A 15,280-nucleotide genomic window follows, 5' to 3' on the forward strand; every position below is an offset into this window, starting at 1 on the left:
TTAAAGGTGGTTGTACCTCATTGCACTGCCAGCCTTGCTACCCCTAAACCCATCTATGATTTTGTAAAGCCTTTCTTCTGAGAACCTTGTTAGAAACCTGACACATTGCTAAGATGAACCTTTAAAAACACAGTTGTAACTGGGAGAGTGACTCTTGTAACATTTAACTTAAAACTCAGGTTATATAATTGTAGGATTTTTTTCTCCTTCATATGGTTATTCATAAACTTTGTATTTCTACTTTTAAAATTATCCCTTACACAGTAGCACACTGACACCGACACATTCCCACCATCTGTGTCCTACTGTCTTCCTGCCGGACCTGCGGGCAGTAACCAGGGTCTGGGATTCCCAAGACAACTGTGCTTTCCTCTGGAGACTGATCTCCTGCATGTCTGCTCGATTCATTTCTCTACATTACCAACTTGCATATAAATAGTGCACCAAGAGCATTCCTTGCTGCCAGTGGAATGCGTGCGAGTGGTATGTGTGTGGGGAGGCCATGATTCCAAATGTTTTAAGGAGATTGTGAAGGTGTGGAAAAGCTGATTTAAGGAGCTTGTGAAGGTGTGGAAAAGCTGAGAACTTTCTTGGGGTGGGGGGAGAGGGAGAGTTCTTTTCCTCTGCAGCTTCTTTTTCTCCCGCTTCTTCTTTTCACTGGATGTGAGGAAGTGCTCAACTCCACCAGCACCGCATGGGAGCACCGTCCTATACATGTGTGGTGCTGTGCTGCTTTACATACTATCAGGTACTACATTTCACACTGCTTTTCACGGATTCCTCCTTTCAGTTCTTGGAACCCATCTAAGAGGAGCTGCATGGAGAGGAGGAAACGCTACAGGTCTACTTGGGGCTGCTTACTTTTTCTGGTGAGAGGTGGTGCGCCGGGTACAAAAGACAGCGATGATCACGACCACCACGATGGTGATGACGCCCACCGAGACGATGATGGCCAGCAGCATGCTGCTATCTAGGGCTGTGGGGCTCCCGTGAGGGCTGTTGCTGCCTGCACAGAAAATGGATGTTTGTTAACTTAAGCGGTTTCAAAAAAATGCATTCACTTAGGCTATCAAACACTCAAGACACTCCCTGACTACTGGTCACACTGAGCCCTACAACAGAGGGCTGTGAGAAGGTGACCGGCCAGCTCTCCACACGATGAGTCCAGACACTCCCCAAATGCAGGGTCCAGCAGGGCAGCAAAGGCTGCGTTCAATAACAGCTCTTCAACCGCGCTGCAAGTTCAAGAGGTTTCAAAGGCTCAGCTCAGCTACACAGGGATGGATAAAGGGTCTCGCCTCCCTGGGGTCTCTCTTGTAATAGATATACCCAGTGCACCTTGGAAGGTACTAAATCATTTGACTTTCAGAACCATTAATAAATATATATATATATATACATACATTTATAGAAAGCAGAAGTATCCCCTAGTTTACAGATAGCAGAGATTACTAAAGAATTTTTGGAAAATATCTTTTGATTAATAAAACTACGCAGAGATAAACACAGCTCTACAGATGTGCACTATTAACCTGATGATTCTTTGTTGAGTGGCTATGACGTTTCAGTCACTGCTCTAGGTACTAAACGGTGAACAATAAAAGTGTGTTGCTATTATGGTTGGGGTAGGGCAAGAAAAAAAAGCAATTATTAGTTAGTAATAATGAGTGCCAAGCCACAAAATAAAATACGGAATAGGATAGGATGATTGCATGGCTAATTTGGGTGGAAAGGTTAAGAAGCTGTTCGGAATGCACGGTGGATGCCTCGGGAGACCCATGAGGTACTGAGGAGCTCAGGGCACGGGGCCCTTGTGGACAATCCCTTTCCACAGCACTGAAGAAGCAGCCAGATCTAGCCTGCACTTGCACATTCTGAGAACCTCCCACAGTCCAGTGGACAAGGACCAGGAGACAAATCATACAGCATCTAGTTCACTTCACAGCTAGTGTTTTCTACAAAATAAACAAAACATTTTCAGCCTAGTCTGAGAACATGAAGTTAACACATCAACAACAGGGGAGTATTCAATCTGCATTCTACATTCAGCTTGGTTTAATCTGTTTTACTATATTGGTAAGTAAATTAGAAAGAAAGGAAGCAAGGGAGAAGGAAGGAAGGAGGGACAGGAGGAAAGGAGTTACGAAGAAGTGAGCTTTTGGATGGCACTTGAGATGATATTTGGAAGGTAAGCAAGGATTCTATCATACAAAGATCTCAGGGAAGAGCTCTTAGGAGGTCAGAGGTAACTGCTGGTGGATGGATCCTGAAGCAGGAAAAGGCAACCAGTATTGCTTAATCACCGAGATGTGATCCAGTGGGAAGGAAATGAGAAGAAAAATGAGGCCAGACATGTGCAGAGCTCAGATCAGTTTGGCTCGGGAAGAAATTTGGATTTTCTTCTTCTATGGCTGCTTTTTCCCACTGCTTATAGGATGCGTTTGAGGCTTTTTATCACAGCCTTCTGTAATGCAAACAAGTCTTGGTGTCTTCCATTTTTTGAAACCTATGTCTGCTTCCTTACCACATTACTTACATCAAAATGAGGCACACAGACCTTTAGCACTGGTGTCTTTCCTTTTAATCATCATCTTTGAGTCTAATACAATAATGTACAAAAGGTACAATAATGAGATAAGACTCCTTGTTGAGTGATGAGTTACTAGATGTTAGAAGTATGTAAGAAGTATCCTATGGCTGTAGGGTGTTGTGAGATTGTGTTTTTGGAGAAATTTCCTCTGGCAATTCTTATGCCTCCTGCTTTATACACTCATGGACTAAGTCAAGCTTTACCTACTATTGGGAAAAGGTTCTGCAATGCTGGATTAGGGGCCTTCTAACTTTGATTCTGTGATTTAGAGACTACATCTAACACAGAGCTAAATCTGGGCTTACTGAGAAGAGCTTAAGAGCTTAGTCATCTACATTTTGGTCAATCACTTCTAAGCCTTTGTTTCTGAGAAAAAGGAAAGCGGATGAAGTAAACAGTCCATACTGACCTTCAATAAAGTTTTTGTCTTTGAGAGATGGGACTGACCCATTCACATTCCAGCAGGGCCTCTGTCATCCCAAGGGCTGAGCACTGGTGGGCAGCTCCCTTGAACCAGACTGGGAGCTAGGGCAGGGAGGCGAGGGGAAGCACGCAAGCTCATCTGCTTCTAAAAGGGGGCTGATTTCACTCAAGTATCAACAATACCTTTTTTTTTTTTAAATGCCTTTCCTGGGCTTGAACTTAGGGTGTAGGTGCTGCTCACACTCTATCATTTAAGCCACAGCTCCACTCCAGGCTTTTTGGGTAATTTGATTAATCGGAGATAAAGAATCTCATGAACTTTCTTGCCTGAGCTGATCTCAAACGATGCCCCTCAGTTCTCAGCTTCCTGAGTAACAGGCGTGAGTTCTGACACCAGACAACAGCACCAACTTCTGGTTACCCAGACTGGTGGATATGGACAGAACACTGTATTCCCACAGTTAGTTCACAAGTTTCTAGAAGATTGGACTTTCTTTTCTATGTACATATAGACAGAGGTGATAAGATCTGTTCTTTTTAAGAACAATATTTTGGCAGTACTGAGGATTGAACCCAGGATTTTGTGCATGTACCCTGAAGGCGGTGAGTGCTGCACCACTTGAGCCACAGCCTTTAGTCCTTTTATCTGTAATTTTGTTTTGTCTTACTAGCTTTGCTTAGGCTGGCTTCAAACTCCCAATCTTCCAGCCTCTGTTTCTCCAGTAACTGGGATTACAGGCATGACCCATTACACTCAGTCTCTAGCAACTACTTTTGTAGACATTTTGCCATGCAGGATTCTCATGTCCGGTGCAGAGTTCCACTTAGGTTGCATGGGACAGTGGCAAAACACAGAGGCCTGAATTTTGATTCTATGCCAGAATTAGCAGGTGGCCCCAGGCATATTACTTCTACATGTTTGTCTTAACATATTAGCTGGGAATAATAGCACCGCTTCTCCCTGCTGCCAACTATCAAATTTCAGGTGATTTCTGGTGTGGAAGAAACTTGGAAATCGTAAATGAAGCTTTGTAGAAAAGGAGATGTTATTAAATTAGAAGGCATTAGTTTTTAGGATGATGAGAAAAGTGGGAAGAAGATTCCAGAATTAAACCAAATTAAAAAACCTGCAGTGAGTCATACTGGGAGAACTCTGTGATTCTAGACATTTCTTTGGGTGTTTGCTAACCCCACCAAGGACTTACTTCTGAAGGTTCAGCAGGAAAGAGAACCATTTGTTTAGAAATTAATCTTGTCCTAAGTTGATATGTGGAGAAATAATTTTATTTACATATCCTATAATAATAAATGAGCTCGCAGTCATTTAGTAAACGTTTGCCACAAATGCCTAATGCTAAATCTGCTAAATAAAGGAAATAGGCAAGCATGCTGTAGTCCATTATTCAAGCTCTTTTAAGCAAAAACCTCATGCTCAGAGTAGGCTAAGAAGCTGGAGGAAGGGTTTTACCACTCATAGGAGGTTTGTAGTCGGATCCTATGTCTGGCAGCCGGCTTCCTTTTCCTGCAGACCCTGAGGCTGAAGCAGAAGAAATCATGTCAGTAAGGACCCAACACACTGGCCTGACAGTTCACGTCACAGCTAGTGAGTGTTTTCTACAAAATAAACAAAACATTTTCAGCCTAGTCTGAGAACATGAAGTTAACACATAAACAACAGGGGAGTATCTAGTCTACATGTGCAATGAACTAGGGTATAGCTGTTCCATACAATGAGGCATCTGAAAGGCTGACATCAATATCACACAGTTGTGACTTGATTGCTGCTCTGCAGGTCAGCAGGTGGGCACACCCAGCCACCCCCAGCCTAGAAAAGAGCTCAGAGGACTTAGGGCCATTAGTTAGGCTGCTGCCTGGGTCTCAGAACTACACTCTCCCAAGAACCTGGCTATGCTAATTTGACCTTGCCAATGTCAGTACTGTTCTGATTCTTTCCTCACATCACCAAGTTGCCTTTCTAAGAGTAAAGTCAGCCTAGGTGGAAGCAGGGAGATTTACTCAACAGAGGCTGGTTGGGTTCTGTGCTTCCTGTCACTCTGACATCCAGAGACACTTTGTAACTATAGTTGCTAACAAGGGTCACTGTCCCCTGACTTGTCATCACAGGCAGGTTTTTTGGGACCACCTCAGCAGTGGGGCTCAGTTAATGCAAATACCAGTTTCAACCCTTGCCCAAACAGCCACCCAATGTCTGTGGCTAGAAACACGCGCCTTGTCAGGAGACTTGAACAAACTGCAAGGTGAAAGCTGCTCCTCCTGACTGACACAGCAGAGCACCGTTTACATTGCATCTGAATACCAGTTCTGTCATCTCCCAAACGTTTGGGTCTGGCCAAGTTACTTAGCTATTCTCTTTGGGCGTTGGTTTCTTCCATGGTATTGATGTGAATATAAATGGAAATTTAATACTACAAAACATTTTGATAACTGCCTGATGTATAATAAATGTTCCTTTTTTTTCCCGGTCAGTGTGGGGCTTTAACTGTCCCTGAGTACTTTTGCTCAAGGCTAGCACTCTACCATTATTAACCATAGCTCTTCTGCCATTTTTTTCCTTTCCTGGTGGTTAATTGGAAATAAGAATCTCACAGATTTTCCTTCTGAGGCTGGCTTTCAACAAAGATCTTCAGATCTCTGCCTCCTGAGTAGCAGGATTACAGGTGTAAGCCACTAGTGCCTGACTTCAATACATTTTAAAAAATTATAAACATTATCACTATGTATATAATGAATCTTCAGAGAAGGAACATGATCTTTCTTGTCACAGAGTATGGAGCTTAAAAAAAAAGGCTATAAATGAGAGTTATTTCTATAAATAAAGCTTGACTAGAAGTATATAAACTAGATGTGCCTCTTTAAACATTACAGCTAAGTCAAGCCCTTTTCTTTTTTTTTTGTGGTGGCCCTGGGGCTTGGGCAGTGTCCCTGAGTGTTTGTGTTCAAGACTAGCACTCTAGCCCTTGAACCACAGCTGTACTTCTGGCTTTTTTGGTGCCAGATAAGAGATAAGCGTTTCCCAGACTTTCCTAGCTTTGAACTATGATCCCCAGAGCTCAGATTCTTAAGTAGCCAGGATTACAGGCATGAGCTAACAGTGTCCAGTAAGTCCTTTTCCAAATTATCAGATTTCAAAGAAAGGAAAAAAATTCAAATCAGAAATTCTAAGGAATTCATTTAACAGAATAATCTAGAGACTAAAATCGTGTTATCTCCTTCCCCCCACCCCCTGCCCACCTGCCCCAAAGCTGAAAATGCACAAAAGAATGAAAAGTTCTTGGATATCAAAAAGCATATATTTTCTGATTTAACTCAGGTCCTGATCTTTCCACTGCTCCCTCTGGACACTTCATCACATCTGCTCCCTCATTCCCCATCATCCTGACATATAGCTGAGGACAAGATTCCAGTTGCTGGTCATGTTTTTGTTATTTTTTTTTTCCCCTTTAAAGTCTAGTTGGTAAGTTTCTGTGCTCACAAGGCACAGAACTATCTGGAGCACTATATCATAATATCACACACACACACACACACACACACACACACGTGCGCGCACATGTACACTTTTGCCAAAAAGCTGGCTGATCTTTATTACTATATTTCCCAATATTTTTTAAAGTTTAAATTGTCAGAAACTGCCGATGAAAATAGCACTAAAATACCAATGGGTGAAGGATTCTGAATACCAAAGATGAAGTGCATGAAGATTCATGCTGGTTGTCAGGTGAGGTGAAAAAGGCACATTTATATTCTGCACATATGCATGATAATCTGTATTTCAGTCTGCACATGCCCCAAAATATATGGCTGTAGTTTCCTTAATGTACAGGAGATTCAATACCAAAAAGTTCCAAAAACTCTCCCTGTATGAATTCAGACCCCAAACCCGTGTATTTCTTTTTGTGTGTGTGGGGGGGGCAGAACAGGGATTTGTATGCATGACCTTGTACTGGCAATATAAGCCACACACACAGCCCTTTCCTGCTTGAGTTATAGGCCAGTGCCATCATGCCTGTCATACTTGATGTTATAGTTCCAATAATCACTCTTAAGCAACTGCCAACTTTATCTTTGGTGTTCTTTCTCAGTTTGTAAATCCAGCTTTAGCTAACTTCTAAAGACAAAATCCACAAAGTACAGCTGCCTTTCCCTCCAACACAGCAATTACAACAGAACACTGACAGATGAGGACAAGAAGGGGGACCCCAAGAGCACATTTCCTAAGTTTCCATGTTAAACTGTTTGAGGATGATCAGATGTTTAGGAGAAGAAATAGAAAAAGAGCTCTGACTCCATTCAACTAAGGTCTATTGGATAATCACATAGTTTAGTAGGAAATACCTATGGGTTCTTTGTTGGGAGAGGAAAATAGGGGGCTCACTGAATTTCAAATCAACTTTTTATTCAGAGTCACTAATAAGATTCTAGATGGGATTATAGGTACAAATATGAAAACCCGGTATGACTGGTCTCAGTGTGACTCAAAGATACACTTCAGTATCTTAACATCAACTCTGATGATCTGGCCGACGTGGAAGGCTTGTCTCCTGCAACTGCAGACCCAGTTTATTCAGCTCAGCTTTATTTTTTTTTTCTGCCAGCTTATTTCCTCCTACATGAAATCCCAGCTTTTCAGATACCCCAAGTGCCACAAATATGGACTCTACTCCACTCTAGGCAATCAATATGTAACTTTTAACACATGATATTGATTTGCAGGAAAATAAAAATTAAAAAGAAAACAAAAATGAAAAGCTAATGACAGGTCACGAGAGAGAGGGAATGAGAGGCCATCTACTCATTTACCTTGATCATTAGGCATTTTATCAGAGGAGTCCGCTAACCAGCCAAGCACGGGGGAAGAAAAAACAAGAGCAAGGATCACAAGCTTTGAAGATGGGACAGACAGAGTTTCAAAGGAAAAAAAACTAAGCCCCCATAAGCTTCCAAACAAATTGAGTCTTGCTTTTATACTGTCAACAGAAAAGAAATCCAGGTTTTCACCATTCTGTAGACTCAAGTCCCCAACTAAATTTTATTAGTCTAGCCTTGCTTGGTTCAATATTTTAGTTTCTTTGTTTTGAGGTTTTTATAAAAGGCCCTTTTAGTCTCTTGTTTTCTACAAAGGTTTGCCAATAAAGTCTAATGGTAAAAAAGCCTGCCTGTTAAAACAGAACCATCCATCACAATAACATGCTCATTTCTCTGTGTGGTCAGCAAAAGAACCTATCTCATTTGTCTTGCAAAACTTTTTAGGTCACTGCAATGGGTTGACAACCCAGAGCCCCAATGTTCTTGTATGTGATGCCATTAGGTCGGTCACTTGGGGAACACTGATTTGGTGCTGAGTGGGGAGGTGAGGGATTATCACTAGACATCTCATTCTACCCGTAGGCTCTATACGCTAAGGATCCCTCAAAATCCAACCCTCTGCTCAGGACATTTTACCTTTTGGTGTTCTGAACTGGACAGCTTCAGACATGGGCCCCATGCCTTTTGAGTTTCGGGCCTGAATCTTGAAGTAGTATGTGGTATCAAGCGTTAGCTCCTGAATCTGGTGAGTCAGCCTGTTTCCCACAACAGGCTCAATAACCCAGTCATGTATCTCTGCATTCACATCTGTACTGTAATAGATGATGTAACCTGTCCAAAGGAGTTAATGGGAAAAACAATCTCACTTCTGCTTTTCTGTTTGTAACCAAGAAGCCAATAAATGCATATGATATATAATTACATGTAATAATATATACATTAATCAATTATATATCATACATATGAAATTGAATAATATACCTCCAGGGCCAACAGTATGAAATTCTGAAACCCAGTAATGGACTGCTATGCTGTTTTAGCTCTTATCACAATGATTTCCTAGGTGGAAAATGCAGGGCAGATAGAGGCATAGCAACCTCTGATAAAATTCTCAGACAGTGTCACTGGACCTGTCCACCAGAGGGCACTCAGTCACCACGGATGAGTAGGAAAGACTCCTTGATACAAGCCTATTCAACAGTGCTAACACATGCGGGGTTGTTTCTGTTTTTTTAAAAGATAAAGTTATACAAAATCCCAGCCATGTTATACTTGACCCTTTTATAGAGGAGAAAAACTTGAAGAAACGCTATGAAGCCCAGGCTTCCCACTGAAAGGACAGCACTGTGACACTGCTTCCTCGGCACAATCCTTCCCAGAACATTAGCTCTACAGCATCCATCACCTTGGTCTCCCTCCACCCTATGTGAGGCAGCAGAGGCCACAATGTCCTCTACTAGATGATGAGTACTCTAAAGAAAAGACTCAGGTCCCTTCAAATGGCCCAGGATAATGAAGGCTTTTAAGTGGTTGTGAGAGCCCAGGAACTGAAAGGAACAGGCCTGGAGGTATGGTGGGGGTTGGAATAAAAAGCCAAATGGGCCTTTTTTGTTTGTTTTTAGGCAAAAGAACAGAATTAGTCTTTCTTGGGTATTGCCTGGCAGAACTAGGATGGACACACAATTCCAAAGGTCACTGAACAGGTGTTTCTCAAGGAAGATAATTGCATGGATATGATGGAGTTGAATGCTTATTCAAGGCTGTGCAGGACACTGTCCCACAGACTGGTAGGGAGCAGGTGGCACAATTAGCAGCAGGCAAACAGTTCACCCTCACGCTAACCCCAAGGGCTCTCATGACTCAAGCCACAGCAAAAAACAACCATGGCAGCAGGCTGTTCAGAACACAAAAGGGAACGCTGAGCGTCTTACCTGTGATTTTGCCATTGGCTTCAGAGGGAGGCTGCCAATTCACAATTATGGTTCGGGGTTTCCCCTCTTTACTCACAACAGTCACATCCTTAGGTGGAGAAGTAGGAACTATGAAATAACAATCATTCAATCATTCCCATCCATCAGGACAATCCACCACTTTTCTCTACTATTTCTACTTGTGAGACACAATGAAGGCACCAGATTTCACCCCCCCCCCCGCCCCACAGGAAAAAAAAATACGCAAAAAGAACCAAACAAAACAACACAGTGTGAGGACACAGAACCGGCATCTTGGAGGGTTATCATGTGAACTTGGGAAAAACCAACTCATGCCACTGCCAAGTACCTACTCCTATGCCAGGCACAGCACAAAAACAGTATGTATGTGTGTGACCGCCTGGAAAGGTCAGAACACTAAAAATGAGAGACATGATGTAATTTGATAAGATGATTTTCTCCTTCTTAATCTAGATTTGCCTGGGATGTTTTGAAGTTTAGAACTGTTTTCCCCTCTTATGGCTAGCTGGCTCTTTAAAACAATAATGGCATTTAAAAGCTCATCTCCTGAAAGGAATGACTTGCAAATGGACATTCTTTTCATTTTAAATTTACACTGAAAGCATGCTATCACCACTAAGGTTACTGCTTTGAAGAAAAGCTACACAACAGAAACAAAATGAAAGGAATAGTTTCTACCTATGTAAAATACTTTTAGTGTACTTTCAGGGAATATCCAAGCTAAGTAAACACTCAAACATACTCTTTTCTTCCTAAAATTCTAAAATTCTAGTGGGAGCTAGAAAAAAGTTTGGTAAACAGCTACTATCCTAAGGGAAAATAAAAATTTCATTTATTAGTTAATAAGTTGGAATTAAAGCAAAAAGACATTCTTAAGACAGTAGGCAAAGAAAGCAAACTGAAGGTCCATTTACTCTATATGTACTATATTTCTAACTTTCCAAATTCCCCTTTTTCTGTAGAAATTCTAACCTATGGCACAGAAGGCCCCAGTCTGTTTGTACATACTTGGCTTTTCATTATTCATAAAAGTCACAGAAGGCCAAAGTAACCCCTGACTAGCAAAGAGCAAGGCAAGTGGAAGGACTGACCTACCAAAAAAAAAAGCAAGCACAGTCTAAACCTCAGCGACGCCACTCTCATCATTTGCTTAGTTATCTTTTCTCCTTCATGTCTAGTTACAAACAAAAATCCAAAGGATGTTTCAGTGAACCTTTTTTTTTTTTAAAGAAAAGACTCTGTTTTCCAAGAAAACCTTGGGATACACCCAGTAATGTATTCCAGCTGTAAGCAAGACTGGGCAACCAGTTGGTCAAGGGAAGATCACTTCATTTTTTTTTTTTTCAATCTCAATTCCCCAATAAATCAGGATTAATGACTATAAACTACATCCAACCAATGCTACATATTGCACAAAATGCTCTCCCATCTGCTCCTCATTTTATTCGTAACAGCCCTGTCAAGTGAAAGGCACTCATTACTACTCCTCACAGACAGGATGTAAGAAGCTAAGATGCAGAGACAGGATGACCTGCTTGCAATCGCTGCCAGTAGAGTGTTGATAATCTTGAATTGAAATCAAGTCTCTGGATTCCTAAAATTACACTATGTGCTTTGTCCTAACGTTCTTGGACAGAGACAAAAAAAAAAGTAGTAGTTGATGGAGCAACTACAACTCCAAATGTAGCTGTTCAGTAACCAGCCGTTCACAGACTCATTTCTCTTTGTGGTGGAAAAAGTAGGCAATGAAGAGCTTCATAACTTAGAAGATGGCACATTAGCAGAAAGTTCCACTGATTTTCATACTTTGCAAAGAGAAGAAATGCCATTCTACACGGGTTCCAACAACACATACCTAATTCGAAGGTGGTCCCGTGGGCTGTCATACTCCAGGTACTCGATCTCCGACCTTTGGTCACCATCACAGAGAATTCATAGAGTGTATTTGGTTTTAGACCAGTCACCAAATAACTCAAAGTTGTTGCATTTGCATTCTGGAAAAAAGATGAATCAAGAATTTTAAGATCAGAAAACATTAATGAGCAGCTGTTTTCAACCAGAGTAAATGTGTGGTTGGTTACCTTGTACTTGGTGTTGGCAGGGATGTTGGTTTTCCATCGGACTGTGTAGTACCGGGAGTCTGTAATCTTCTGGTGTTTGGGCAGCGAGTTGTCTGCCCATGTGATCCTTATGGTGTCATGACTCAGAATGGAAGCCTGAACTCCCACGGGTGGCATCATGGGAGTGGGATCTGGCACTGGAGTGTATGGAGCATTAATAACAAACAAATCAACTTCAGAAGTGTCTGGGCAAAAAGTAATTTAAAAAGGGAAGTGGCATTTAAACATAAACAAAAATAAAAGGGAAATGCAGGGTAATATAATGGAATGAGAGATGAGAAATGGAGAAAAAGAAAGAAAATCATAGTTAATAGATAACATTCATTTTTAAACAAGAGTATTTCTAATTGTGTTCTTTCAGGAAGAAATTAAAAGAGGAATGTTGAACAAAGCAGTAATTAACTATATTCTTAGCTGCATTCTATAGGCATACTAGAATGTGATAATTCAGTGATTACATTAGTATAGACATGCTTGAATTTTCTTAAAATTACTTGAAAAATCAAACTCCTGTCCAAAAAGGAACATAAAAACAAAAACTGGTTTTTATTTTGCTTGTTTTTTTTTTTTTTTTAAATAAGGGCATTATTTCTGAACAAGCAACCAATAGCTCATGGCCTGTTTTGAGATATCAGTAGATGTGGTGAGTTTCTGGGACATGAGTCATTAGTGACTCTCATTGGGTATGTAAGGATTCTTCTCTTTATGCCAGGTCAGGTTTAGACCACTGAGTGAAAGCAAAGGGTCTCATGGCAGCTCTCCACAGGAAGGAGGAGCTGCTGCCAGGCTGGACTAGTTGCAGCACTTTCTCCAGCTCAGTCAGAGAACAATTAGTAGTGGATTCCTATAAGTTAATGACAATACCATATAGTCATCAGAGTGCTTGCTTATACTATGAAAGTTTAGGCTTGTGTGCTGTGACCTACCAAAAGACACATTCTCTAGGAGGAGTCACTGCAACACAGAAGCTGGATCACATACAAAAGCAGAAGGACGTGACTGGGGACTATCGCAGCATTGGTTTGCATCCTGACAATTTGGCTTTCCAAACTCCTGGGTACGTTTCCTAAGGATACCCAGGCTCATTTATTTTAAAACTCCAGGTGTTAGAATAGGTTCCCCATTCAGTTATGGTGATTGGTCCATCGTATAAGTCAAAACTTGAAAAGGCATAGGCCTTGCTTATGAAAATATGTTACTCTAAAGTAACTGTGTGTGTTATTTCCTTCACAATGAGGACTAAAAATAACAGAAGCTGAATACATAATCAAGACATTTGTTCAAAGATTGGTAGGACATATACCAATTAGTTTTAAAAAATGCACCTCTAGGTGCACAATTCTTTCATATAGACCAATTCTTGGAAAAGGTACCTAGGTTATAAGGAACATCTTCCTTTCATATTTATACCTAGTAGAGTACATTCCTAAGCCACACAAAGGAAACCAAATTCAATATTTTTGACTCAGAACTCAACTTTAAAAAATAAAAGACTCCTACTTAAGTAACCTCCGCCCTTTTTCTGGGATGCTAAAGGTATTTCTGGAAGAACTTACATGGGCACATAGAAGATAGAACAGAGCTATAAATCAGGCAGCAGCAGGCACCCATGTCTCACACCTGTCACACTAGCTATTCAGGAGGCTGAGATGTAAGGATCACGGTTCAAAGCTGGGCAGAGAAGACCCTGTGTGACTCTTATCTCCAATTAACCACTCAAAAACTGCAAGTGGAGGGCCAGGAATGTGACCTAGTGGTAGAATGCTTGCCTAGCATGCACGAAACCCTGGGTTCAATTTCTTGTGCCTCATACACAGAAAAAGCTGAAAGTGGTGCTATGGCTTAAGTGGTAGTGCATTAGCCTTGAGAAAGCTCAAGAACAGTGCCAAGGTCCCGAGTTCAAGCCCCATGACCAACCAAAAAAACCCCACAATAACAATAACAAACATGCAGTAATGATCACTAGTAGACTTTTTAAAAAAGGGACAATATTATCTTTTTGCAAGAATACTGCCAAATCTGTATGACTATGCAGAATACCTAGAATACACAGCAGATAACTGACTCAAACTTGTGTGCAACCAGTGGAAAACAGGCATTGCTGAAGCATTTTTTGATTTTTAGGTCTTTAAAAAAATTCAGGCTGGGTGCCAATGGATCACACCTGTAATCCTAGCACCAACACAGGAGGCTAACATTTGAGGATCGTGATTTGAAGCCAGTCCTAGCAGGAAAGTCTATGAGACTCTTATCTCCAATTAATCACTAAAAAACTAGGTGACAAGCAGTAGAGTGCTGGCCTTGACTAAAAAAAGCTAAGGGAGAGAGCTCAGGCCCTCATTTTAAGTCCCAAAACTGGCATAAAAATGAAATAAAATCAACAAAATAAAGCTTCAATAAACTTTCTCATGTAAATCTAAGTTTGATATTTCATATCACTCTAGAAAATTTACATTACTTTTGTGTTAGAAATATTTAAAATAGACAATTCAAAGAAAACAGCAAACATCTGATCCCTAGTGTAATAAATGCACCAATGATAAAACAATGCATCTGACTTTATAATGTTTATTAATATGTGAAGCTCACTAAAGACATAGAAAAATACTGTTCAAACCTACTCAGCTTACCAGTATAGCAATTGTTAAGTTCATCAACACACATTTATTGCCACAATGAATAACCTATATAATTCCTCTAGAGATAAAGGGCTTTTATTTTTTTGACTCATTTAGTTACATCTGAAAGATGAGAAATCATTTACTTATTTTGCATTACTGGCATTTGAACTCAGGGCTTTTGCTTCCTATGCAAGCTACCTCTTAAGTACCGTTTAGTCCTTTTGCATTAGTTATTTTTCAAATAGCGTCTCATATTTTTGCTCTAGCCAGAAATCTGGCTTGCAAACTTCTACTTCCCCTGAAGTTGGAGTAACAGGTATACTTTACCAAACCCAGATGTGTTTTATTGAAATGGGGGTCTCTAAACATTTTTCTTCGGCTGTCCTTGAACTGTGAGCCTCCTAATTTCTACCTCCCGTGTAACTAGAATTACAAGTATTAGCCACTAAGCCTGATCTGCAAAAAGCACTTTTAATTCTCTTCAAATATTGCTCTCTAGAGCTTTACATGTTAAAATGTGTGTAAGTATGTATATACACATATATATGTATATTTCCATAACATGGTTTTCACGACCACACTTAATAGTTTCCAACAAGTAAAACTGAAATACAGAGGATTTTTCTTATTCATTGTAGCACCTAAGACATGCACTCAAAATTGCCACCTACATTTCCCTTCCGGGGCATCGATAGGCCAGCCTCAAGCCAGTGCTCTGCACGCCTACTGGAGAAAGGCTGCTGACGA

The 15,280-nt window shown here is 40.8% G+C and overlaps 1 protein-coding gene across 1 annotated transcript in view; it reads right to left on the bottom strand.

The window, feature by feature from the left end:
- The window catches only part of Neo1 (neogenin 1), a 108,634-nt gene that overhangs the window by 14,162 nt on the left and 79,192 nt on the right, over positions 1 to 15,280 (bottom strand). The window contains exons 17-23 of the mRNA XM_090321599.1: positions 11,874 to 12,097; positions 11,648 to 11,786; positions 9,772 to 9,879; positions 8,477 to 8,671; positions 7,835 to 7,867; positions 4,482 to 4,550; positions 862 to 1,006 (exon numbers count right to left, since the gene is read on the bottom strand). Coding sequence (XP_090177725.1) covers positions 862 to 1,006; positions 4,482 to 4,550; positions 7,835 to 7,867; positions 8,477 to 8,671; positions 9,772 to 9,879; positions 11,648 to 11,786; positions 11,874 to 12,097 — 913 coding nt within the window. The remainder of the gene's footprint in view (positions 1 to 861; positions 1,007 to 4,481; positions 4,551 to 7,834; positions 7,868 to 8,476; positions 8,672 to 9,771; positions 9,880 to 11,647; positions 11,787 to 11,873; positions 12,098 to 15,280) is intronic.

The sequence above is a fragment of the Megascapheus bottae genome, chromosome 30, assembly GCF_031878675.1.
Source record: "Megascapheus bottae isolate mThoBot1 chromosome 30, mThoBot2.hap1, whole genome shotgun sequence".
In the NCBI taxonomy this organism is placed as follows: domain Eukaryota; kingdom Metazoa; phylum Chordata; class Mammalia; order Rodentia; family Geomyidae; genus Megascapheus; species Megascapheus bottae.